Here is a 24,638-nt window from a genome sequence, read left to right as displayed (position 1 = left end):
ATCCTTGCTGCTTTGACATTTTTTTAGTGTCAAAATATATACTTTACCATGCAATCCACGAAACATTATAATTTGTGAAAAAAACCACCCTAGGTGTTATGTTGTGAGTTCTTTACTTCGAACGATAAAAGTAAAAGGATGCACGGTTTTGTAATAATCTCACTCATGGTTCAACTTCCTCCAACTAATACAACGACTCTTTGTAGCAGTCATACATCTTTTGAATTAAAATTGGAATGCGTTACAGGATATTGTATTACCTATTACGGTGTGTGTATTTCTACAAATGTCGTATAATTCTATGAAAAATGAGTTTCATTTTTTTTTTCGCACTGTTCAGAGTGTTAGTTTGCAAAACAGAAGGTATATATGAGGATCTGCTGCATCGATTTTCCAATGTTAGGCAGCATATTTTGTAGGTTTATTGAAAATGGGAATGAACGGGGAAAGATTATGAAACTGTGACACAAAGTAGATGAAAACGATCATTTTGTCGTCAAAAACGCCATAATAATCGGTTTGAGAATAGAAATTAGTAGGGGTGAAGTGAAGCTCATCGCGATTTCGTAAAATACGTTCGTAAGTTCAAATTTTACGTAATTTCTTTGTAAAAATTGATCAAATGGTGTGCGATCTTTTTGTCGCATTGCATTCGTAAGACTTTTGCGTATATACTCATTAGTTTTTGGGCTAATTTAGAGATGCGTTTAGATACACTGGTTTCGAAAAAGTTAATCAGCAGTCGAAATTGCACCAAAATTTATAATTTTTAATCAAATTTTTTCTGTCCAATGAATTTTATGAGCAGCGGAACTAGACCTCAAATTTATACTTCAAAGCCACATCCGTCGATACACTACCCATGCATCTTTGATATGATTAGAATTATAAGTTGGTTCTAGCAGTAGCAATTAGGGGAGTTTTCGGATGCACAGGAACTGTCAGAAGTTCAACGAAATAATCAAACCTCAGTTTTCGGATGCTAGGCACAAATAAAAAATGACCATTTTCTGACGGTCCATTTCTTTTTAGCGTTCCAATTACTTCCGATTAATTACATACGTAATCAAGCTAAATAAAGGCAAATGGCATTGGTTTTACGCAATAAACTTCGTAGTCAGAAGATACGGTCCTCTCCAGGAGCTCGTTCTGAAAATTCGAACTAAAAATTCGTTACCAAAATTGAATATTTTGACATATTTTATATGAAAGAAGTGTCAAAATCGTCACCAGTGAAACTTAACGAAGAGTTTCTGAACGAGCTACAGTGTGTAAATTATTTTCAATCTCGTCAAAAAAAACGGCTCTCTCATTTCAAAAGTCTGCGTAAAATTCGTAGGTTGGCATAGTAAAATGAATTTTGATTTTAAGAGGTTTTTTGTGCGAAATCGTGTGAGCTTAGGGTTCACCCTCTTATTATATCGGCTGGTCGAAATCAACTAAATTTTGGTCGGTAACTTTGAAAGAAGTCAAGGCTGTAAACTTTGGGGAGGTCACGCAGATACAGATACGCGGGTTACACACCACACTTGATGATATCATGGCGGATTTCATACAAAAATTCACCTACTGTGATGATTGTCATCGCCGTGACGATGTGGTGAATTTTTTTTGTATGTAAAATCATCAGACGTGGTGTGTTCCCGCGTATCTAATAAAATGGCGGTCTGCGTGACCTCCCCAAAGTTTACAGCCTTGGAAAGAAGTGACATATTTCGTTTCAGCTGTTTTTCAGCTGATCCACTCATACAAACAAATATGGATCAGCTGAAACAAAACGCATCACTTATTTGAAAGTCGCCGAATGTAAAGTTCAAAGTTTCAATTGTACCTGCCTGCAATTTTTTCCATAAAGAATAACCATGCATCGTTTTCACTTTGATATAATTGAAGAAATTACAAAGAAAAGCCCAACGGTTGTATTCTCCATTGAAAAACATATAAAAATCGGTACGGAAAATACACGAAACGTATCAAAAGAAATAACAAAATCTCATGTATTATATGTCTACTAAGGCTGATTCGCTTTGACAAAGAAACTACATGAAGTGACAAAGGCAAAGACCACCCATCGTACGAGCCTTAATAAAAGAAGAACACACACAAAAAAGCACATTTCACTATAAATTCAAATATCAAATAAAAAGTAAAGTAGTAAACGGAAAATAAAACGATAGAATTTTTTTTTATTCGTCGTCGCAATAAAACAACATTCTTGATTCTGACAAAATAAAAAAAAATTGTAAAAGGAAAAACACACATAAAATAACAACACATAAATCAAATCAGATAAGAACTGAAATTTACTTTTTCTTTCCTGAGCAATTCCATTGGATTTATTTTGGAGTCATGTGGAAGCCTTGCTGATATTATAATATTTTCGTCAGTCATGTTGAATAAAGTTAAGGTACATGATGTCTGAAACAAAAGGATGAAAAAAAAAAGAAAACAAAAATTAACAATACAATAAAATAGGATTTGTCTTTTTCTTTTCTATCCAATTTTCCAGGTGATATCGGATAATTGGCACAAATAAATTGATGGAAAAAAGCGACGCTACTAAATTACTTTATTTCAATTTCATTGTTTGGTTTTAGTATCTATTGTAAAATGTTTTGACACATCACACCACTCGTGTCTCTGGTTTTTTTCTTCTTTCCGTTATATAAACGAAAGCTACTCCAAATAAATTCGGATTATAGAGACAAGTATGAACCCTCATAATCAATACACTGTTCAAATTCACGCCACTCCACGTCAATATTTTTCACCTACCGCTCAATTTTCATAAAACTTCGGTTGACGGACGATCTAAAACTGGAAAAGGACTGGAAAACTTTAAAATTTGAAATGAGACTAATGTCAGCTTAGTATGAAGCTAGAGTATTAATTCCGGGGAAAATTGAAAAATAAATAAAATAAATATTACGGCGCGCGATATGGTTTAGTTTTCTTATTCAGTTGCAATCATTTTATGTCCATAAAAATCCGCAGCTGTAAATATATACGGAATTGATGTTTGGAAACTAATTTAAGTCGAATTTCGGCTCCTGCTTCCTCGATTGCTGTTAGGGATTAAGGACATACCTCAAAAAAATAATCTAAAAATCTAAAATTTTATCTTTGATTTTTAGAATTTTTTTTGGAGGTGTTCCCTTACTCCTCAAGAAAAATCCAGGGAGCCGAATCCGACTAGCCGCAATGTTAAATGTAATAGATTGTCAATTTGTGCACTATTTCACAAGAGTCTCAATGATTGACGCTGCCGGCAAGTCGGTCACTTCACATGAACAATATTTTCATGGACATTGGACAATGTGATCGAAAATTTAAATGATTTGTTTTTTAAATTTTAAAGCTCAAAAGACCGACTTGCATACTGTGACATCGTTGATATTTGCGGTAGTGACGATAACAATTTCCACAATCTATTCATTTTCTATTACATTCCGTCATAAAATTACTAATGTCAGCGCCCTATTTTTTTTGTGAACAACTTCGCAGCTATGATTTTTCGTGGATATTTTACCAGAGTGAAGTTGTATCACCTGAAAATAGAGCGCAAAGAATGAAGTGCTGAAAAAATTGGTGAGCCTCTAAAGGCCAACCGAGGTTTCATATTGCATGTAAGTTTTAAAAAAATAGAACCTTTCGGTTTGGACGCAAACAAATACACAAACACTAAACTTTCTATTAGAGACGGATGTAATGCACTGTATCATTAAGAAAAAGACCAAAATGTTAATTTTGAGCGACTGCGAAAGGCTGCAGAACCATTATAAAAACGTTTTATATTCAGGAGGACCAATAACGTTAGATTCTTTCTCACAAGATCGAAGGTTGAAACAAAAACCGTTTTTGTTTAATTTTGTTCCATCCACTTGTTCGCCCCATTTGTGTCAATTTCTGCTCGAAATATGACTTCGGCGCGCCTGAATATAAAAAAGGATATGTCACTCTCGAACCAAAAAGGTATAATTGTTGACCACTGGGGTCATAAAAACATCTTTTGGGTCTTAGTGACATAATATACTATTATTTCATACGCGCGATGTAAACGGAAATTATTTGAAATTGACAAGGTCGTTCAACTATGTCTGATTTCTCTTTTTCGCGGATGCAATAAAATAGCGAATTGACACATGAGGGGAATTCTCGCCAAGCCTCTATGCTTCCCCTAATATGTCAATAATCTACTATTAAATCGTTATACAGTAATTTGTTCTAGGTGACATGCCCTTAGTGAACACGGTACAAATTTGGCACAAATTATTTCGAAAGTAGGTCTCAATATTTACATTTTTTCACATATTATATCAAGGCATATGTACAAAACACCGTCAAGCAGCGCGCTGTAGCGTATAGAAATATACTTATATAAAGTATAAAAAAAATATTAACCACTAACCAGTCAGGCGTTACACATATGCATTTAAGCGAATGGTATAAATGTCTGCAAAGATTTATTTAAATTTCCTATTTCCATGGAAAGTTTTGGTAGAGGAATTTATTGCGCGATTGTAAAGTTTTTGAAATTGAGGTTTTTCCTACGGTAATGCAAACGGGGTATTGAAAGAACTGTGTATGTGGTGCACCGTTAAATATTTTGGTTTTGATTTAAATTTCCGATTTTCATGGATGGCGCATAAGAAATTGAATTTTGTTCCACTTCATATCTATTAATATTGAACGTATTTTATAATTTGATGACTTATAACCAACTGTTGAGTGCTAGATGGGTGTCAATTCTGGAGAAACAAGATGAGCCTATAACAACTATAGCGATACGACACTAGTGATGTACAAAGAGTGTGTCTCATTACAGTAATAAATAGATGGATTGCGATTTTCACTGATAGTTATAAATTGACGTAGAACATGGAAATTACGAGTAACCAACAATGAAAATGGAAAGTCGACTTATTTGCTATTTATGACACAAGGGAATAAGTGTTAATTTGGAGCGCTGTAGCACGAGCCGAAGGTGAGAGATACAATCACACGTTCCCAGTTGTACGTATTGGATTTTACATGCTTTATGTGCTGAAAGTGAAATTGCTGACGTTTCAACTAAGTACTAGATTTCATTTCATCTGACATCTCGGATCAATGTGGAGAGATATCAGTATAACATTCTAGTAGTTCTCAAACAAACAGTTATACTCGTTTTTCTTGAAATTTAGAGCAAGAGTATTTGGAATATGTATAAACGCACAATCCCCCGAAAACCAAAAACATCGTTATGTGGTCTCGAACTTACAACAAATGTGTGATTTTCAGAGTGTTAGGACTGTTTCAAATCTAACAGCGATTCGTCTTCGGTACACCCTTCCAATATACGTGATTAAACCGCATTTGATACATGTCAATGTTAAATAACTTTTTCACCAAAGTTATGAAAAAATTGCGTGTAACGCATAAAGTTTAACGATTTCTTCTAGCCTAACATACTGCCAGCATCAAAGCACACGCATGATGACAATCCAATTAGTCGCTCCTAATAATTTTTATTCAAATTTCGTTATGAATATTTATAAATAATTAAAACTGAAAGCGGAATACATGAAGCTACAAGGGGAATGGCTCTCAGCGAACAGTGTTTCCAAGCAGCGACACTCTTAGAGACGTGTACTGTTCACGCCAAATGTTTGTCAATATAGTTATTAATTCTTTTGTAGTGGCTGAATTAAGTATTTGACCAAATAATTCCAACAGTAATGTTCGATACATGTCATCGAAATGGTGTTGTTTCATCCGCTAGATGTGAGAATATCAATTGAAGCCGCAAGCGAGCTTAGCGACAAACCGTGTGGGTAAACACCATTTCGATGATATGTATCAAACGAGATTTTTTTGTAACATCGAAGTAGGTGGCGGCACCATTCTCCGAAGACTGGTGCCGCCACCCTACGACAAAAATATTTATGAAAACACTGCATTTTCGCAATGAAATGACACATGAACAACATATTATTACCTGATTTTCTATGTTTTTATTCACATAGTGTTGGAGTCCTCTAATGGTATCTTGCACACCAAGATTGGTGTACGGTCGTAGCAAGGCTTCATCAGTAGAACTATACCCAAGCATTAAAAAAACACCGCCTGACGAAAAAAAAAACAAAAACAATTTAATATATTTAAGATTTTCAGTGTTGCTAGAGGTGGTTAAGCCGTTTTAAATCAGCTCAGACAATATTATATGGTTACACATAACACAATTGTTTCAACCGAGTCGATTTTGTTTCTAAAAAAAAGTAATTTTGTAAGGGCTTTGGAAAATGTCATTTCGCTACAACCTGGTGACGACTTTTTTCCTTTTTCCAATTTCTGATTGTTACTGCCAAATATTTGAGTTGTAAATAGGTAATCAGGCAATTGTGTCATCAGTCAACAAACAGTAATTGAAGAGTAAACATTTCTATCAGCTTGGTAGTCAATTACCATTTTAGTTTTCAACTAACAAATATTCGCATTATAAATATGCAAGTAACCCGAATATTTACATAAGTTGGTGTGCGGCTCTCGAACAGTAAACATCTATAAGGACTCTCTGTCAGCTTGGTATTCAACTACCAAATACTCGAATTATAAATAATTTCATCAGTCGATGCTCAGTTCTTGAACAGAAATGTCGAAAATTACGTTTGGCAGTCAATCATAATCTTGGTAATCAACTACCAAAATTTTCCCATCGCAATGTCAACTCTGTCAGTTATCAGATAACAAATAACTATTGTTTGTCTGGTGTTGATATGCTCCTAGTGGCATCGAAATTTAGAATGCTAATGCAGCTGACAACACCAGCTACCAACTACCAAACTTATGATTTTCGGACAATTGGTCTAAATTCTAAAGAAAAAAGACCCAAAGAAATGAATGGAAAGTGAATCAACTCACGGAGGTTACACATATGCGTTACAGAGTAATGCGTCTGGCTGTGATTGTCTTTGATTTGAGTTTTTATTAAAGAAATAAATAAAAAATAAGCTTACCGGGTAAACTGTATTCACTGGGTGGTGGCCGCATGCAAATAAATTTTCCTGAATAGCACAAACACCGTCCCCGAAATGCTTGATATGCAGGCGATGCATGACTATAAAATGCGAGCGCCGTCCTACATGGGTTAAATGGAACACATAAGGCATGACATGTTAGTGTAAGCGTATCACCGCATGAACACAATTCACTACATTCGGCGTCATCCAACGAGTATATCTAACGTAAAGAACAATTTATTAAAAGTGAATAGTCGGTTTATTGCAAAAAACCTATAAGTTATTAGCAAGTGAAGAGAAAAATATGGAAAAATTGAAATTAATTTTGACTTACCCGGCGAGTACTTGACTCTGGAATCTGTTGGTCACTTTGTTGTGGTCGTTGAACTATACAAAACCCTACAAGAATCAGAACAAAAAATATGTATTGCATACGCTCGATGTTTCCTCAACTCAAATATTGTTGTCCTAAGAACTAGACAGACTGATAATAGTAGATTATTCACCTCTGTCCACATGTCGCCTTCGGCTCATGCAATAACTCCCCAAGTGTCTAAATAAACATTTGGACAGAGGTGAATACGCTATTTTATCTACCGACGGCGAAATAAAAGCACTTTTTCACTGCTATTATTTCACCTAGGTAGATAAACAGACATTATTAGAAATTTATCGTTTCCTTACGTCTCCTTTTCGCTTATACATCAAAATAGCGTATTGACATATCAAGGAAAATCTCAGCAAGCTTCTATGCTTCCCCTCAATAATCTACTATTATCGTCTACGCATGTTTACTTCATACGTTATTTAAATGCTTCTGTATATAATCTCTAAATGATACCAATATTAGACGAAGCAGCGTCTATTGCGGTAATAATTTTGTCGCATTTTAATGACGGAAATGAACGCTTTCTTATCTGTTTCCAACGCACTGTTTCTAATGTTAGCTATGTTTATTTCATCCAGGAGGAGCGTAAGAAAAAAAAATCCCGATTCTCGTGAGAATCGAACACAGAATCCCCATTTGCAAAGCAATAACGATAGCTACATCCATTTGAATTTAATTGAATTACTAATTGTATTGACGAATCCCCATTTCATTCGCAAATAGCTTGAACGACTGCAAAAATGACCACGAATGGGTTAGCTTTCAACAGAAAATAGATTTCGTTGTAGCAGTTTGACCAGCTCTGAGAGAACTGAGCAGTTTATGAAAATTTCGTTAAACTGGTGACTTTTCTCAGAGTTGATCAAACGACTGCATCAGATGTGCAGTGGCACGAAAGTTCGCTATAAACGCCATCTATCCCTTTCTTTACAATCGCAAAATTGCTTAGAAACCTGGGCCATCTGTTTTGTGATAGGCACAACATTTTGTGAAACACAAGTAAATCATTTAAAACAAGGTGTCATTAGCATCGAACTATTGTGCTACGACCTTGGACTACATGACTACAACAAAATCTATTTTTTTAAATAAAACTAACACATTCGTGGAGAGATATAATCAAATCAAAACTGAAATTGGAGACGCGCAAATGTAGGCTACAATTTGAGCTAAGCATCGATGCCTCTTAAGAGCAATGGATCCTTTGCGTAGCCTACATTTAGGCGGAAAAATATTCGTTTTTTGATGATTTCTCCGAACTAAAATCTTTTTTTGAAAAAGTAAAACCATTGCAGCACACAAGTAACACATTTTCGCGTGCTTCAATTGTTTTACTTTTTCAAATAAAGATTTTGGTTCAGAGAAATCATCAAAAAAACGAATACTTTTCCGCCTAAATGTAGGCTACAATTTTGCAAATGGTCCATTGCTCTTAAATACACAATCGTAAAGGTCATTGTAACGCCACAGGAGCATAATAGTTATGACTTTCTTCAAGGATTTAACATTAAAATATTGAATAGTCTCAAGAGCAGAAGAAACAAGCAGACTCATTTCCTCAAAAATGCGAAAAAGATTTTTTTTTAAATTTTAAACAACTGTTCCGCATACTCATACAAAACAATAAATTATAATCTCATCTGAAACAGTTTCTTGCTTTTCATAATTTTTCACTCACTTGGTGGTACAGTTGATGCCATTGTAGTGGTTGTCGTTGTTGTTGTGGTGCTAGTGGTTTCAATTTCCACTGTGGTTACACTTGTAACAGAAACAAGATGTTGCTCGCCGGAACCTCCATTACCACCATTTTCGTTGATATTTCCGCTTCCGTTGTACAACAATGTTTCCGGCATTGAGTCAGACGGCGGTTCTATATTGTTATCGAGTGCCGTTTCTGTTGTGATACTTATCTAAAGGAATATGGAATAATGGAATATGGTGTGTGTGTGTATGGTTTGTTGGATGACGAAATTAGTTTTAATTATAAACATAATTTGATTCCATTCAATGTATTGTTTCCTATTTTGTATTTGTATTATATTACGGACCACATAGACGGGAGAGCTCGAATGCATCTCAATAGTTATAACCATTGTGACATACATATATATCTATAAATTTGTCCTCGAACTATACCATGTCCAATATTATAAATATTAACCTACCCAACAACAAGGCACCCCCGATTATAATCGGATTTATATTTGCAATAACCAACCAACCAATAACCGATAAATTCGTTTTAATCGTCATGATTAAACTTATTTCTATTTCAAAATTAACAGAACCAACATTTCTCATTTTAATCATCCGATCCCAAAGTTTATAATATGCAGTCGTTGATTATTGGATAAAATTAAAATAGCTTAATCAAAACAACAATAGATGCACAAATAAAATCGAATTGAATCATTTAGCATAATGTTGAATCTCTTAGCTATACAACCTACACAACTTCACCGATTCAATGAATTGTTCGAACTGAAACGTTATGTTGTTTTGATTGACTTAATTGCAGTGGACGAATAATCGATTAGGTGAGATTCGACAAAGCCTTTAGTATGGGTTTTGGGGTACACTTTTTCGTAGATTGGAAATAAATATGATTGAAAATTGGAGAGGTAAAGATTCGAAATACGTACTCCTATGGTCTCAAAAGCCAATAGATTTGAGACCATATCACAAACTGTTTAGACTTTCATTTTAGCCAAGGCATGGTTACATAGAATAGTATATTATGTCACCAAGAAAAAAAGGGTGTCTTTTTGACCCAGGTGGTGAAAACGTCGGTGAAGCTGAGCGTAGCACACCCCTTTTGTTCCTAGTAACATATACTCATTTATATTCAGGTTGACCAAAACGTCACATTCCGAACCAAATACAACCACCAACTTGAATTGAATATTTTGTTTGCTGGGCATATACTGAGATTTCATGCAGTTATTGTTGTTACGTGTGCAGTAACATGTGTAACATCAGCTAGTTGGCACAACTTGGAAGAAGAAAATGAGGAATAAAGTAAAATTGACAGAACTTGGAAGAAAAAGTGGAAAATAAAAGTGATTGAGAAAGTTGTTGCTTTGGATGAGAGAATGTGATGTTTTTGGTCCGCCTGAATATAAATAGTTATTTAGGCAATCGAGGTGCAAAGTACGTTATTAGGCTCTAGATGTGTAATTATGACACGAGGCCGCAGGACGTGTGTCATAATATACATCGTGAGCCTTATAAAGCACTTTGTATTGAGTTGCATAAAACGTTTTATGCCACAGATGAGTCTAAAGTTTGCTAATTTTGCATATTATGATGCTGAGTGGCATCAAGTTATTTTACATGCTACATGCGTCGAAAACCGTACTTTTCATGTCTTAAGGCACTTCTTTCGACGTTCTCAGCATGTAATATATATTACACACTTGTCACGAAGAAGTCGAGGCTTGCCAAGACTGATAGTGACAAGTGTGTACTCTATTTTATCACATAAGCGAAAACGAGACAACAACATAGAACTGAAGTGTAATTTTTGAATTAAACTTCTAGGTAAGTAATTGTGACATCCGAACACCGCGCGTATGTGATAAAATTACATAACTCGGGATAAAAATGAAAAGTGTCGTTTTCGTGTGTTTATTGACCTCGGCTCCGCCTCGGATCAACAAGATTCACACGAAAACTCTACTTTTCATCTTTTTATCCCTAGTCATGTAAAATACTATTGCATGCCTATGTTTTTCATAATAAGATCAAAACTGGCGTATTACACACCTAGAGAAAACAGTTTTAAAAGCATGTAAAAACTCCATTACATATCTCGGGGTAAAAACGAAAGGTATCTGATTCGTCTGTTGCTTGACCTCAGCTCGGCCTCGGATCAACAAAATTCAGACGAAAACTTTCGAATTGCCTCTGCGAATGGGCGATTATTTTTTTTTGCAATCAGTGATTGTGGCGAATTAAGAACTTGAGGTGTTTGAAAGTTGAAAATCGTTCACACAGTACACTGTACTGTAATCATATTGGGAACATAAACTAGAGAAGAAATAAGAGAAAAATGCTAAAATTTTCATTCGATTTTTGCACATATACTAACAATTAACACGTCGTTTATTTTAAACGATTTTTCTGTGCTTGAGCGAATTGCAAGTTACTTGAAATTTTCTCGTAACTGAACATTGATTACACAGCCCATTATACCTAGTCTCTTTATTACTTTGTTATTGATAATTGAATCGATAGTCCAAACATGGTTTTCAGAATACGAAAAACCTGTTTTATTAAGCGCAAAAATAGAACGGTATGTTGGTCGGAAAATGTAAAGACGAATCGATAGGAATATTTACTGATGGAATTGAAAAAAAAAATAATTAGCATTCTTAAGATTCAATATCAGAAAGGACATTTTTGTATACATTTGCGAACAAACTGCACAAAATGTGCATGAAGGGTCAAATTCATGACAGCTGTCAAAATACGCTTTCCTTTTATTTTTAGAATCGGGCAATAGATGAATACATAAAATAAATCAAACCAATTTTAACAGGTGACTTGTGACCCTCGGTACGCTCTGACAAAAAACAACGCAGTCGAATTTTCCAATTTTTTTTTACTCTGTGAACTATTTCATGCCCAAGTTGTGTTTTGCCTTATTTTCTTGCCTTCATTTTATAACGACTGGCCAAATGACATTTCTACTGAGAGTACTGCAGCCCTCTCTCTCCCGTCACTGGGGAGAAAATAGAACTTTTCTCATTCGAACTGTCATTTTGTGTATGTTTTCAAAAATTGTGTGGCGAATCAATGTTTTCGTTTCGTGGAGAAAAACGGTAAAACACAACATGCACGCACGAATAGCGTTGTGTTCACCTCTGGGAGAAATAGAAAATTTTCCCCTCTGGGAACAAATAACTATTTTTCGCAATATATGAGCGAGAGTACGAAAAAGTATGTCGCTAAAAAATTTTCCGGCAAACTGGTAGTTCTGGTAGTTTTACCGCTTTTCTGTAATTTTATACAAAACAAAAGCCTTCTTCATTGAAAATGAAATAAGAATGGCAACCTACATTGAAAATTTACAAAAAACAATAAGATTACTTGAACTACCAGTTAAACAGAGCCGCGAAAAAATTTAGTTCAATCCTCAATCAACATAGGATAGAAAAATAAATTGAAAATCTCGAATCCACGAGAATACATTAGCAATCCAGGTGAATCCTACTTTTAGATAAATGTTGAACGGCGTACGTACCTTGGTAAGCCTAGTTGGTCTAGCAATTTCAATAAAAATCGGTTTTGTTGCCATTGGCGCTGCCGTCGTCGTAGTTGTTGTTGTTGTAGACGTAGTCGAAGTCGTTGTTATTAGTAAACCCAATTCGGCTAGTCGCTTCATGTGAAAATCCTTTTGTGATTCGACTGTACGACAAAATAAGTACCATTTAAAAAGAATTCGATTAAAATGCCGTATTGATCAGCTCTTACCAACACATGGGTTCAACCATAAAAGACGATGCCATCCCATGCATCCATATAATTGTTGAACGTCAGTTCCTTGACAAGCACAAGATGTACGCAACGGTGTTCCCAAAATCCCCAACATTGCCGAACGACAGCTGCTAGCTCTACCCGCACATTTCTTTGTGACGCTATCCACAGCACACGCTTGTTCATAGTACTCAAGGCGACCCCTTTTTGAAATATGTGAAAATAAAAAATGATAGGGACACTTTCAATAAATTCTTCTTTATTGTCTTGTACATTAAAATATTTATTATCGTTTTATTGCACAAAAATGGCGTAAGCTGAATATTTTATACGTTCCGTGTTGTTTTATGTGAACTCACATTTATGGCGAATTTTTATCCAGAATTTTATTGTTAAACGTTTGTGCTTTGACGATTCCGGAATATTATTAGACATACATACGAATTATAGTTTTCCCATTTCAATTTATTAGTGCCGATTCGCTATCTGGTCCACTCAAGAAACCCTATCGTTTCAATGAAATGATGTGTTACATGCATACAGGATTCGAAAAACGCCCTCAGCATGAATTGAAAAGTCAAAGGACCAAAGAACATAATGACATATTTTTGGCCGAAACATTTTCCAAATCATTTTACCAGCTACAAGCATCGACAACCGTACTTGCCATCTTCAGGCCTCTCACGCAATATTAGGCCATCTTATATAAAGGAATTTAGGAGGTTTGCGAGCACAAATAAGGAGAAAATAAGGAATTCTGAAGCGACTTCGTTGCACTTTTTCTCCGTCCAATATGAAAAATACTATTCGTACCACGGACTAAAAGTCTTTTTTAGCGTATTCGATTCTCACACGCTAAAAAAGACTTTTAGTTCTAGGTACGAAATGTACCAATTTAGGTTTATTAGGGTGGGACAATCACCAAAGTGATCTTAAAACAATTGATCGTGTGATCCCTGGTTTCCTTCCCGGTCATCTGAAAAGCATACATTTAGGTTTTTTTTAAATACTGGATTTCAGATCACTTTTGATGATATTCACCCATGAGAGAGATTATCCGATACCTACTAGAAATAGTTGAGAATAATTTTAGCCGCAAAGTCTAGATTATACAGATGACAACAATTTGTGACAACAATTTATAGCCATGATGTACTATAATTTACTATTTTTACTTTTTCTAAGAGAAAAAAGTCTGGTATGGAAGTCCCCCTCAACATACTTTAAGAACGACCTCATACACTCCCTCACTCTCTATTATAAAGTCATGTAAATGCACATTCTCTCAATTATACGGAAACTTAATTTCGGTTTTTATTTATCCGACTCGACTGTCTTTGTCTCAGTTCAAAGATACCACTCGTCTCTATGTAACAACGTGTAATGTGACAAAGAAATCTATTATACAATTCATGTTTAACATACAAAATTAAGCTTCATTCTGTTCATGTTCCATACCGAATATAATTTTATGCATAAATATACCTGCATTCCAGGTCCTCTTTGCATAAATCAGCCACAATATGACACGCTGGAGGTGGATGATACATAGCACCGTTTGAAGTTTGGGAATTAATTATATCGGGCGGTCTTTGTGCACACACAGGATGAAGTTTTTCTTGTGCAATCATGCATACGTCATGTCGGTTCGAGGTTTTTCTATACAAATAAGAAGAAAAAATACAACAATTTTCACACAATAAAGGAAATTACCACTTTTAATTAGTTTGCTGTTTAAAATGGACGAAATTTTTATTTATTATATGTATAATTAAGAGGCACCGGCACTTAGCTAAAATTGTAGCCTACATTTGCGTGCTTCGTAGGTCATTTTTGTTAATATCTTTTCATCAGAATCCTTTTTGAAAAATGTACGATCGCAATTCCGACCAAGAATCTGTTAGCTTTAAGAGCGCTCAGCCCTTGGCAATTTTGTAGCCTACATTTGTGCGATTTTTGATGATTTCTCCGAGCCAAAATCTTTTTTCGAAAAAGTAAAAACATTAAAGCATGCAAAAATGTGTTATTTTTAAGGGAAAAATTGGTTTGTGGTTGATACTTCAACCCACTTGGAGAAACCTTTGCAAAACACATAAATTTACACATTTGCAAAGGTTTCTCCAAGTGGGATAAGTTATCATCCACAAACCAATTTTTCCTTTAAAAGTAACACATTTTTGCATACTTTATTGGTTTTACTTCTTCAAAAAAAGATTTATGTTCAGAGAAATCATCAAAAAACGAATATTTTTGCGCACAAATGTAGGCTAGAAAATTGCCAAGGGGTGAGCGCTCTTAAATAGGTTTTAAAGTTAGGCTAAATAAAAATTAGTTTTGGTTGTAGTCGTTTGATGACATTTTAATGAAATTTTCATAAACTGCTCATTGTTCTCAGAGCTGGTTAAATTGCTACAACCAATTTTGTTTTCTGTTGAAAGCTAACACATTCGTGGTCGGAATTGCGGTCGTACATTTTTGAAAAAGGATTCTGGTGGAAAGATATCATCAAAAGTAAACTAAAATACAGTATTTAAAAATTGCTCTAATGTATGCTTTTCGGCAAAGTACCGGTGCCTCTTAACGGACAAAAGGTTGGTCCAGGTGCAGTTGGTAAAAAGAGATCTTTTGAAACCACATTTTCGAACCGGACCTGAGGTTTTCAGTACTATATCGAATAAAAAAAAGTTGTTGCAAATCGGTTGAGAGTTACTCAAGTTATTGTCTTAACAAAGAGCAGAATAGTACTTTTCGTAAGGAAGATTTGATTTGTTCGTTTGCAGACCTCCCGAACAGCCTTTTTACGGCCAATAACAAGCAACAAGTACATTCTGGACCATCGACGCCTCGAAGTATGTAAATACTCTCTGAGCTTAATCGATATCTCGCCTAAATGGAGGCTAGACATCATTCACACAAATTAATCGTATTTGGGTTACGTCATACGATTCTTTCAGTGTGTACATTGTTGCAGCCACTGGAACTAGAACTACCTAAATTAAAAAGCTTTAATGAACTTTAGGACGTTGTCAATGCGATCCTAGAAAAATTCCATGTGGAATTATCTGACATGGGAGTCGAATCCTTATAGTTTTGGTGGACAGACTACTGGGTACTGAACCACACCATCCGTCAAGTTGTTGCAATAAACCTGGTGTTAGGTTGACATTCTTAATAAGAAAGATAATTAAATTTTTATTCGATGCATTTCAGTCAAATACAATGTTAGGCCAACGCTTAGCACATGAACACAAGAGTTCGGACCAGGAACCAGTTTTACAATCAACCAAATATCTGCTGTGCTAGAAGAGTTTAGGAAACCATTTGGTCTCAATTGATCATGTTCTTTTCCGAAATACTATCATTTGGCAGATATTGTAAAACCAGTTACTGCTTCGCAGTTGTACTAAAATCCATCGAATACCATTTTTTTGATTTTTTCGTTGACGATAGCAGTCCAGATTTGCAGTGACACGAAAGTTCGTTACAAACGCGAAACACCAGTTTCGAGATAGGACCATTATTTTGTGAAAAGCATGAAAATCATTTTAAAGGAAATGTCATTAGTATAGAAACAATGCGGAAAAGGAGCAGGCCAAAAATCACGTGGAAACGAACAGTCGTCGACGAAGCGAGGAAAGCCGGGAAAGAATGGACGGAAGTCAAGGCGCTCGCACCAAACCGACGATGGCGACAATTTGTAGACTCTCAAACTCTCTATGCTCCCTCGAGGAGTAAGAAGTCAGATGATGATGATCAAACTAATGTGCTAGGCCGCGCGTCTGAATTCCCCAACTATATCTACCTTGGACGATACTAACACCGGGCTTATTATAAAGACATTTTTCGCGAAATAGCGAAGCGTATACCGTAAGGAAGAGCATAGAATTTACTGGAATGTGACTACAGTAATACCATTCCTGGCCACCAAATTTTCATATTGCCTAGATTATATGGCTATGGCTAATTACTGCAGAATTTCATCGGAATTATTTTGTTGTTCTGTAGAATCCTATTCAATTTTGTAAAATTCTAAGAAGTAATGTAGATAGAGGCGGGAATTAGCCAAAATTAAGTTTACCAGTGTTTCATTTCAATATGCCCAGAGCTATGCTTTATGCAATATGCTTTTGGAGCTATACTGGAAAATGTGACCAGAACTGTAGTACGAACTCATCTTAAATTATCGATTCTTTCTAATATACATACACATTACACACTGACGAAAACTTCTTTGTAGTTCAATTTTTCAAATTTTGTTGAAGTTGAATAAACTCATTGTCTAAAGCTTCACTCTGGACGACCAATTCCAACATGTTCAAAACAGAATTTTTCAGTAATAATAAATAAAATGCAGCCGTTAAAACTCTGTTCTCACAGACAACTATGGGCAATGATATAGAAGCCAGGTAAGTAAATAAAAAAAACAAAACGATAAAACCTTTTTTGAAATCGAATCATTAAAATCAATAAAAACGTTGCTTACTTGCACAAGCAAAATGCAACATCCAGGCTAAGATCTTCATGTGAAGCTCGATAAAATGATTGTAATGCATCCATACAAGCGTTTCGATTGCATCTATGCAAATCACAATGCATAAGCACCGGTTCTACGGATGTTGCGCAGGACGGATCTTCTCTACAGGCATCCAGTGCAGTGTGACACGTACTCTATAAATATATATATATATACACAAAATGTAAATCAATTATGTGGTTTTTATGTGAATAGAAACATTTACTGTATTGGAATTGTATATTTTGTGAATGTTGTTATGTTTGTCTATTATATAAATGTACCGCCAGTTTTAGACAAAACAGCAAACAAAATATTCACAGCACACAGACATTGGGTTCTTTGGTTTCAAACATGATGGAGCGCAGAGAATTTCAGATACGGTATTAAAGTATTGTAGACTTAAATTCAACGAATGTTGAAGCCACTGTTATGTTTACAGTGGCATATATGATGTGTTGATGCATTGAATTTTTGTACAAAAGATTTACTGTTGAACAAAATTGCAATTTTATTCTCATCTCATTTTGAAATGAACCAGGAAAACGATCAAATGTTAGCTAATTCTAATGTTTGTGAGCGATTATATTACTTGTGACGCTGTATACCTAAATTAGGTATTAGGTATTACCTAATGCATCCGAAACCATAGCACATACGAAGCAATTGTGCATACGAAGCCCTAGTGCATCCGAAGCCCGGCATTAAGATCGCAAATTCTCCATAGAGTGTTCCAGTTCGAATTCCGAACAGCTTTCGAACTGTTTTCGGATAGGTATGCCGTGGGTTGTCACCAATCAAAACAAACCGAAAATCATGAAAATGGACGTCCATTTGACCAAAAATGACCCATCATGGCTTCATGGTAAAAAAACGATTTAAAGAATGTCTTGGCAAGAAATACGTCACTAAGTTTTATGATTCTTTACTAGAAGTAATGCAAGAAAACACCCTCTCTCATTATACGGTCGAGTTGCACGGTCTACTCTCAATCTGTAGGCTCTAGCTGATTGTCCGGAGACTCCGGAGACTAGTAAAACTTTGAAAAACCGTCTTTTTCGACAGATTGAATCTATTTCGAATAAGCTACAACATATCAAACATATAAGACGCATACACCGTGTACGGGGCTGAGAATGTTGTCCTCTGATTAGACTCCACATAATATTCACTCAATTCTAGCACGAGCAGATAAATTTTCAAAATTCATTTTACCTGGTATGTGCATCAGTTTCCATTAAATTGATGCCGATACCAATTAAAATGAATTACATATTTTGTATTGTAACTCTTGTAACGCCTTCGGCGAATTATACGTCGAACTTGTTAAATAGCTCAGATGGATAAATACAGGAACAGAAAAGGTTGTTGCTGTTTTATACAAAAAAAAAATTGATTGGTTCGGATTAAGGCAGTCTCCATAGAAATAATGAAATTAGAATTTTTTTTACACTGATACGAACAGGTTTTAATTTGATTGAGTGTCGTTTAACCGGTTGATTTTGAATTCCTGCATTAGTCGAACAAAAAATCCTTGAAATGACGAATCTGTAAATTTTAAAATGAATCGAAACTGATTTTGACAAAAGAAATTTTTTCACTGAAGGTGGATAAAGGAAAACGGTAAATAGGTATATGCTTATCCCACAAAAGTGTAATTTTAGTATTGTCTATGAAACATTGAAAACTTGTAGCGAAACATCAACCGACGTACGTAATGGACAGTAAAATCGGTAAAAATAGGAAAATATGGAAATAAGTATAGATATTTCTGGAGTACATTAGTCCTATTAGCTATATACGATTTCGCCATCCAACATGCGTATCAGAAATTACGTAAATCCGTAATGTCCATTACGTATAAGTAATACACGACGCTAAGATAAACTACAAATTTGACAAGCGAATGTTTTGAATCTATCATGGATGGATGTGTAAATTAGCTCAATTACTGTCTGCCAGCGCTGTTAAATTTACCAACTGTCAGTTTTTATCCGATCAAGAAAAAAGTGTCGGAACTACAATAAATTTAACGATCGATACTTTAGAGTTAAATTTATCTGCTCCGTTAAATGCTCGAAATTCAAAATGGAAAGTGCGGAGGTCTTTCTAACGTAGCGTCATTTTCATACCATTTAAATTCTCGAATTTATCGAAAAACTCTCTAAATTCTCCAAAAATTATCGAAATTCAAAAATTTAATTTTTGTAAATTTTGATGATTTCGAAAATTTAAATTACCTGCAATTGGCCTTGCTGTTTAGACAGTTATTTTAACTTGCCTACAGCCATGCACATTTAGAAGTACCGCCATATTATAAAGAATCATAAAGCTTAGTGACATATTTCTGGCCAAGATATTCTCTAAATAGATTTTTTACCATGAAGCCATGATGGCTCATTTTTGGTCAAATGGAGAAAAATGTAGATCTGGTACCAAAAATGAGCCATCATGGCTTCATGGTAAAAAATCGATTTAAAGAATATCTTGGCCAGAAATATGTCACTAAGCTTTATGAGTCTTTCTTATTATATATCAGACTAGTCGATAACCTAGTGGACCCGAAGAGGGTTGCTTGCTTTTGCCATAAAGGATCATTCATAAATTACGTAACGCTTTTTCGGTGCTGTCATCATAATGGAATCTTTAACAACTCGATAAATACGCACCCTGTTGGTCAGAAAGCTTACAAGTGTTCTCCGAATAATTTTAAAGTTCTTAGTGTCACTTACAAATTGACATAAAATTGGTCCCCAATTTTAGTATTACCACAAATTTAGTGTCGAAACACAGAAGGTGTTCTCCAAAAATTGCAGAATCCAAAATGTTCTCCTGGCATTTCTAGGCGCACAATTTCTGAACCATGACGCGCTCTACAAGATTTCCCCTCATTCAGGGCCGTAGCTAGAGGCAAACTTCAGGGTGGGCAATGCCCTTTTGAAAAAAAGACTTACAATACGTATATGTGACATGTGACACAAGTTCAAAAGTTTGTATGAAAAGTGAGGAGATTTTTCATGAAATTTCGATCACTTCGATCGTTTTTTTAAATTTAAGACACAAGAATGCTGAAGCAACCATCCTGCAGTTGTAGGAAACGGGTGAGATACTTCGTATCTTTTAGCGATTCGACCATAATTTCACACCTACCCTCTGTTAATCTTAAGAAAATTCCTGGGGAAAAGCGTTTTTCACAGAGTTCTAAGAGCTATAGTGTTTGAAGCAAAAATTTCTTTAACGAATTATTTAGTCTGAAGAAAATCCGATTTTCAGAAGAGGAAGAATTTGGTGCGAGAAAAGTTATCCACAAATTTACTCGACGTTACTGCAAGAGAAGTTGCTATATTCAGATGAAATGACGAGCTTAAATTTTTAAGTAAGTCCTCTATAACTTTCTATATCGTTTTTTCAGAAACTGCCCCCTGACCAAAAGGTTATAGTTTTAAGGCAGAAGACAAAAGTTGTAAATGTTTGGATTGGACAAAACTAACAACGTCTTAATTTTACGTGAAATGAAAACGAAGTCTGAATTGACTAGTAAGTTCAGGCCGGGAAAATCCAAAACTCAACCGTTAACTTTATTGATTCGAAAAATGAAATTTTTTTGTTTTCTCCCTTCTCTCTTAGAACGAACTCAACAGAAAGTTACTATTTCCTACCCACTGTAATTTTCACGTTTAGATAATTATGATAGAAAGCGCTATCGAGTAGACAAAGATAACACTTTCAAGAAATTTAAAGTGTGGGTGAATGACGATATTTCTCAAGTTGATCCTATGTTTATGTTGGCTGCTTCTGCTACCGACAGTCAGCGTTTATGACCATGATCATATTTTACCGTTAATGAAAATTTCTCGGCAAGTAATTCGTTTACATTAGCTAATTGAAAACGTAGTATTAATTACTCGCTCAGAAGTAGTCTTAAATCTTAGAATGAATTTAAAATTTGTGGGAATAGAATAGCGCCGCAGTCGAAATTTTTCTATTTACTGGCCACTTTCACTCTTTTTTTACCCATAAATAGCCAGATATTTATTGATACCACTTCTCTCAGGGTTGGCAATTAAGATTCCAGGGTGGACAATGCCTCATTTAGAGTGGCCATACTTTCAACTTCGTAGAGGTCATATCTTTTGAGTTATTAAAGATTCAATTGTGATGACAGCACTGAAACAGCGTTACGTAATTTATGAATGATCCCTAAACGAAGCATTATTCTTTCATTAAAAATCGTCCAGGAAAAAGCATCCATATCTGAATACGGCTCTGCGTCAGACAATGCACCTCAAACAGTTCTTTTGTATGTGTAACTTCCCGAAAAAGGTCGTGGATGTTACTCCCGACACGAATTTTTTTTTGTTGACAATGTGTGTTCCTTTTCTCATTTCAATGGTTCTATGGTAATTCTTTGATCTCCAAAGATTAACTCGTCAGAGATCTACAATGAAATAATCTATCAACCAAAATTTACCTGAAAATGTATCCTAATGATTTCACTGTGTGGATCTGGATTGATGTCTGGTGAACCTGAAACAAACAATTTCAATATAATTATTGTGTCAAATTTTATCGCTGTTCTGTTGAGAAAGACTTTCGAATATACGTCACAATGGATGACAATATGCGAATGTGGTGTATGTACTGCCTAATACAGTACAATCTATACAACACCATACACATGTTTTTTTTTGTATAACACTTATACTCAAAGCGTATAAAACGAAAAAAAAGATATAAAGCAAAATTGGAACACAAATCATAAGAATGGAAGCACAAAAGCACCGAAAATCCTTTTCATTCTTCGTTCAATAACTTATCTTGCAGTCAACAAAAAGTAGTGAATTGGGAAAAATAAATAATTTGAATGGCTTTATAGACATCAAAAGGAAAACGATTCAGAATATAAAAATTTCTTTCCTTATTCGTGTCTTCCAGCCTTTCTCGTACCTAATATGTTGTAAAAATTGTTTTGTATTGGTTAGGATATCTATATATGCACGAGGTAGATACATTTTACATAAGGGTTAACATTACTTATTCATACAAACGTTGCCGATTTACCATGGATGCCATTCAGACATTTTTTTTATACACAAAATCAAGTATGTAATGTACCTACATACCTACCTTTGGTGAAAAGATTTTTCAAATTATTTCAATGTTTCTTCGTTTTTTATCGTTTTAACATATCCAACCCCAGACGAATTTAGATGAAATGCAATCAGCGATGTAACTTTACCTTTACAGCTTTTTTTTTCTCGACCGAATAACTTACTCATTTGAAATAAACGTTCGTTTTTTCCCGTCCTAAAAATGTATAGCCGAAGCAATTAAGTATTGTGGGCAAAAGAATCGTCCACAACCATATTTAAATTGAGCTCGAACTGTACGCAATCATTTTAAATATTCTAACAATCTAAACTGTATAATAATTATTTTATGTTGGAACAACCAGAAAATAGCAAAAACTATTATAGATGTATAGACCGCAGCCTAGCATGCGGCTGACAATTAAAATAGGAAAATCTGGTTTTATTATATGAAAATATTTGTAGGTTTTCGAAAAAAAAGGGTTGACATTGATAAACTGAACGTAATACAGAAGGAGTGAGTAATACTGGAAGTGAGTGAGTATAAAGAACATTTTGTACTTTAGGATTTTTGAATTGATTGTATTCTTTCCATAAATTTAGGAACACATACCCTAGTAAATTATGAGACTAGGTCCTTAAATGTTTTCTCCACAACGAAATAGATTTCGAAATACTTGTCGTCATCGATGTCGAATAACCATACAATATAACAAAGTAGGGAGTTATCACGTTTTCAGCAGATTCTACATAATTTCTAGACCCACAAATTTGACAGTCTCTTTTAGGTTTGTCAAATTTCATCCTTGGAGAACATAAGCTCATCAATAGGTCTCTTCCAAGTGCAACATCGAAATGTCAATCGTCATCCACAGACAACATAACCAAACAATGTTGTTGACAAAATGCATGGAAAAGCGTTGAGGTTATGGATTTGTGGATAACGTTTGACAGTTAACTGCACGTTGCACCCAATGAAAGTAGAGAACAGGTATGGTCGATCGCCGAATTTGTCTTAAACGCACTCACATTTTACGTCAAACTAATATGAAAATGAGTGCGTTTAAGTACGAAAATCAAATTTTTATGACTTCCGGGCGGACAATAGATCATACCTGTTTAGACTTTCATTGGTTGCACTTGGAAGAGATCTATATTTATGTGAAAACAGATCTCTATGGATGCCATCGTGCTCGTTCCACCAGTGAAAATTCTTGTCTATTTATTTATTTGGCAATCTATAACACAGCTGACAGAATCTGTGGGTCTCGAAATATCAGATCCTCCATTAAATAAAAATGTAATAATTCTTTATTGTTTGTACAGTAAGATGCAGGCTGCTTGCCACCGTAAGTTAAATAGAATGATTTGTGCAAAATACCAGTTGTGTTTGAGTGAGTTTCTTGTACTAAATATATTTTTCAAAAAATCCTAGATCCTGGATCTCCAAAGATCTGAGAATATTCTATTTATTTCGAAATCAGCTTTACTTGGCAGTCTACTGGGAGATTTGACTGTATGTTACTCATAGCAGAGTAAACGAAATAAAACGATCATTTAATGAAAGTTAACAAACAGATGAGAACATTTTTCAATATTTTTTGGTAATTAAAAATAACAAGCTCTCTAGAGCCCCATGAAATTCATGTTAGGTCAAAATAGTTCATGAGATTCGTTTTACGTTGAGCATACTATACGTCTAATGTGCGTTGTCAAAAAGATCGAACGTGTTGTTTTGCTCTCTTGAAAAATTTCGTAATTTGATAATTAGTCTTGTATCTTTGAAATTGAATTATTTGTCTTTCGATCCAGTAGTTGACCTGTTTTTGAAATTGCTAAAAGTTTCGTTGTTAAATGTGGAATTTGAGCTGAATTTTGGCAAAAAAAGAAGAAATAACGCTCCGTGTACTAACACAACGAAGAACTGCATTGTGCTAGAAGTAATCAATCGAACAATGGCGTCTCAATGTAAGAGCTGTGACAATAAAATTTTGAGCTCAGATTTTATGACATGTTGTACGAATGTCGCCAAGATTTCAGGGCGATATGACTCTTAAAACTTTGACACTTTATCCGATCTTTGGTCACTGAGTGGCTCCAAACTCTGGACCGGTTTCAATCATCAGCCCTAAATGAGCCCTAAACGATAGACTATAATTTTAGTCAGACGC

The 24,638-nt window shown here is 35.0% G+C and overlaps 1 protein-coding gene across 2 annotated transcripts in view; it reads right to left on the bottom strand.

Annotated features, from left to right (window-relative positions):
* LOC119067582 overlaps positions 1 to 24,638 on the bottom strand; it is a 134,242-nt gene that overhangs the window by 2,296 nt on the left and 107,308 nt on the right. Inside the window, exons 8-17 of one of the 2 annotated variants that reach the window (XM_037170677.1) lie at positions 21,849 to 21,904; positions 17,348 to 17,532; positions 14,350 to 14,523; positions 12,862 to 13,067; positions 12,632 to 12,795; positions 9,065 to 9,296; positions 7,333 to 7,397; positions 6,996 to 7,218; positions 5,978 to 6,105; positions 2,308 to 2,418 (exon numbers count right to left, since the gene is read on the bottom strand). In XM_037170677.1, the coding sequence (XP_037026572.1) occupies positions 2,308 to 2,418; positions 5,978 to 6,105; positions 6,996 to 7,218; positions 7,333 to 7,397; positions 9,065 to 9,296; positions 12,632 to 12,795; positions 12,862 to 13,067; positions 14,350 to 14,523; positions 17,348 to 17,532; positions 21,849 to 21,904 (1,544 nt within the window). Of the gene's footprint in view, positions 1 to 2,307; positions 2,419 to 5,977; positions 6,106 to 6,995; positions 7,219 to 7,332; positions 7,398 to 9,064; positions 9,297 to 12,631; positions 12,796 to 12,861; positions 13,068 to 14,349; positions 14,524 to 17,347; positions 17,533 to 18,817; positions 18,926 to 21,848; positions 21,905 to 24,638 lie in introns of those variants that run through there. The other variant, XM_037170678.1, reaches the window with a different exon arrangement.

The sequence above is a fragment of the Bradysia coprophila genome (genome assembly GCF_014529535.1).
Source record: "Bradysia coprophila strain Holo2 chromosome X unlocalized genomic scaffold, BU_Bcop_v1 contig_12, whole genome shotgun sequence".
Lineage (NCBI taxonomy): Eukaryota > Metazoa > Arthropoda > Insecta > Diptera > Sciaridae > Bradysia > Bradysia coprophila.
The sequence above is the reverse complement of the archived record's forward strand: the minus strand, read 5'-3'. Positions and strand labels throughout refer to the sequence as shown.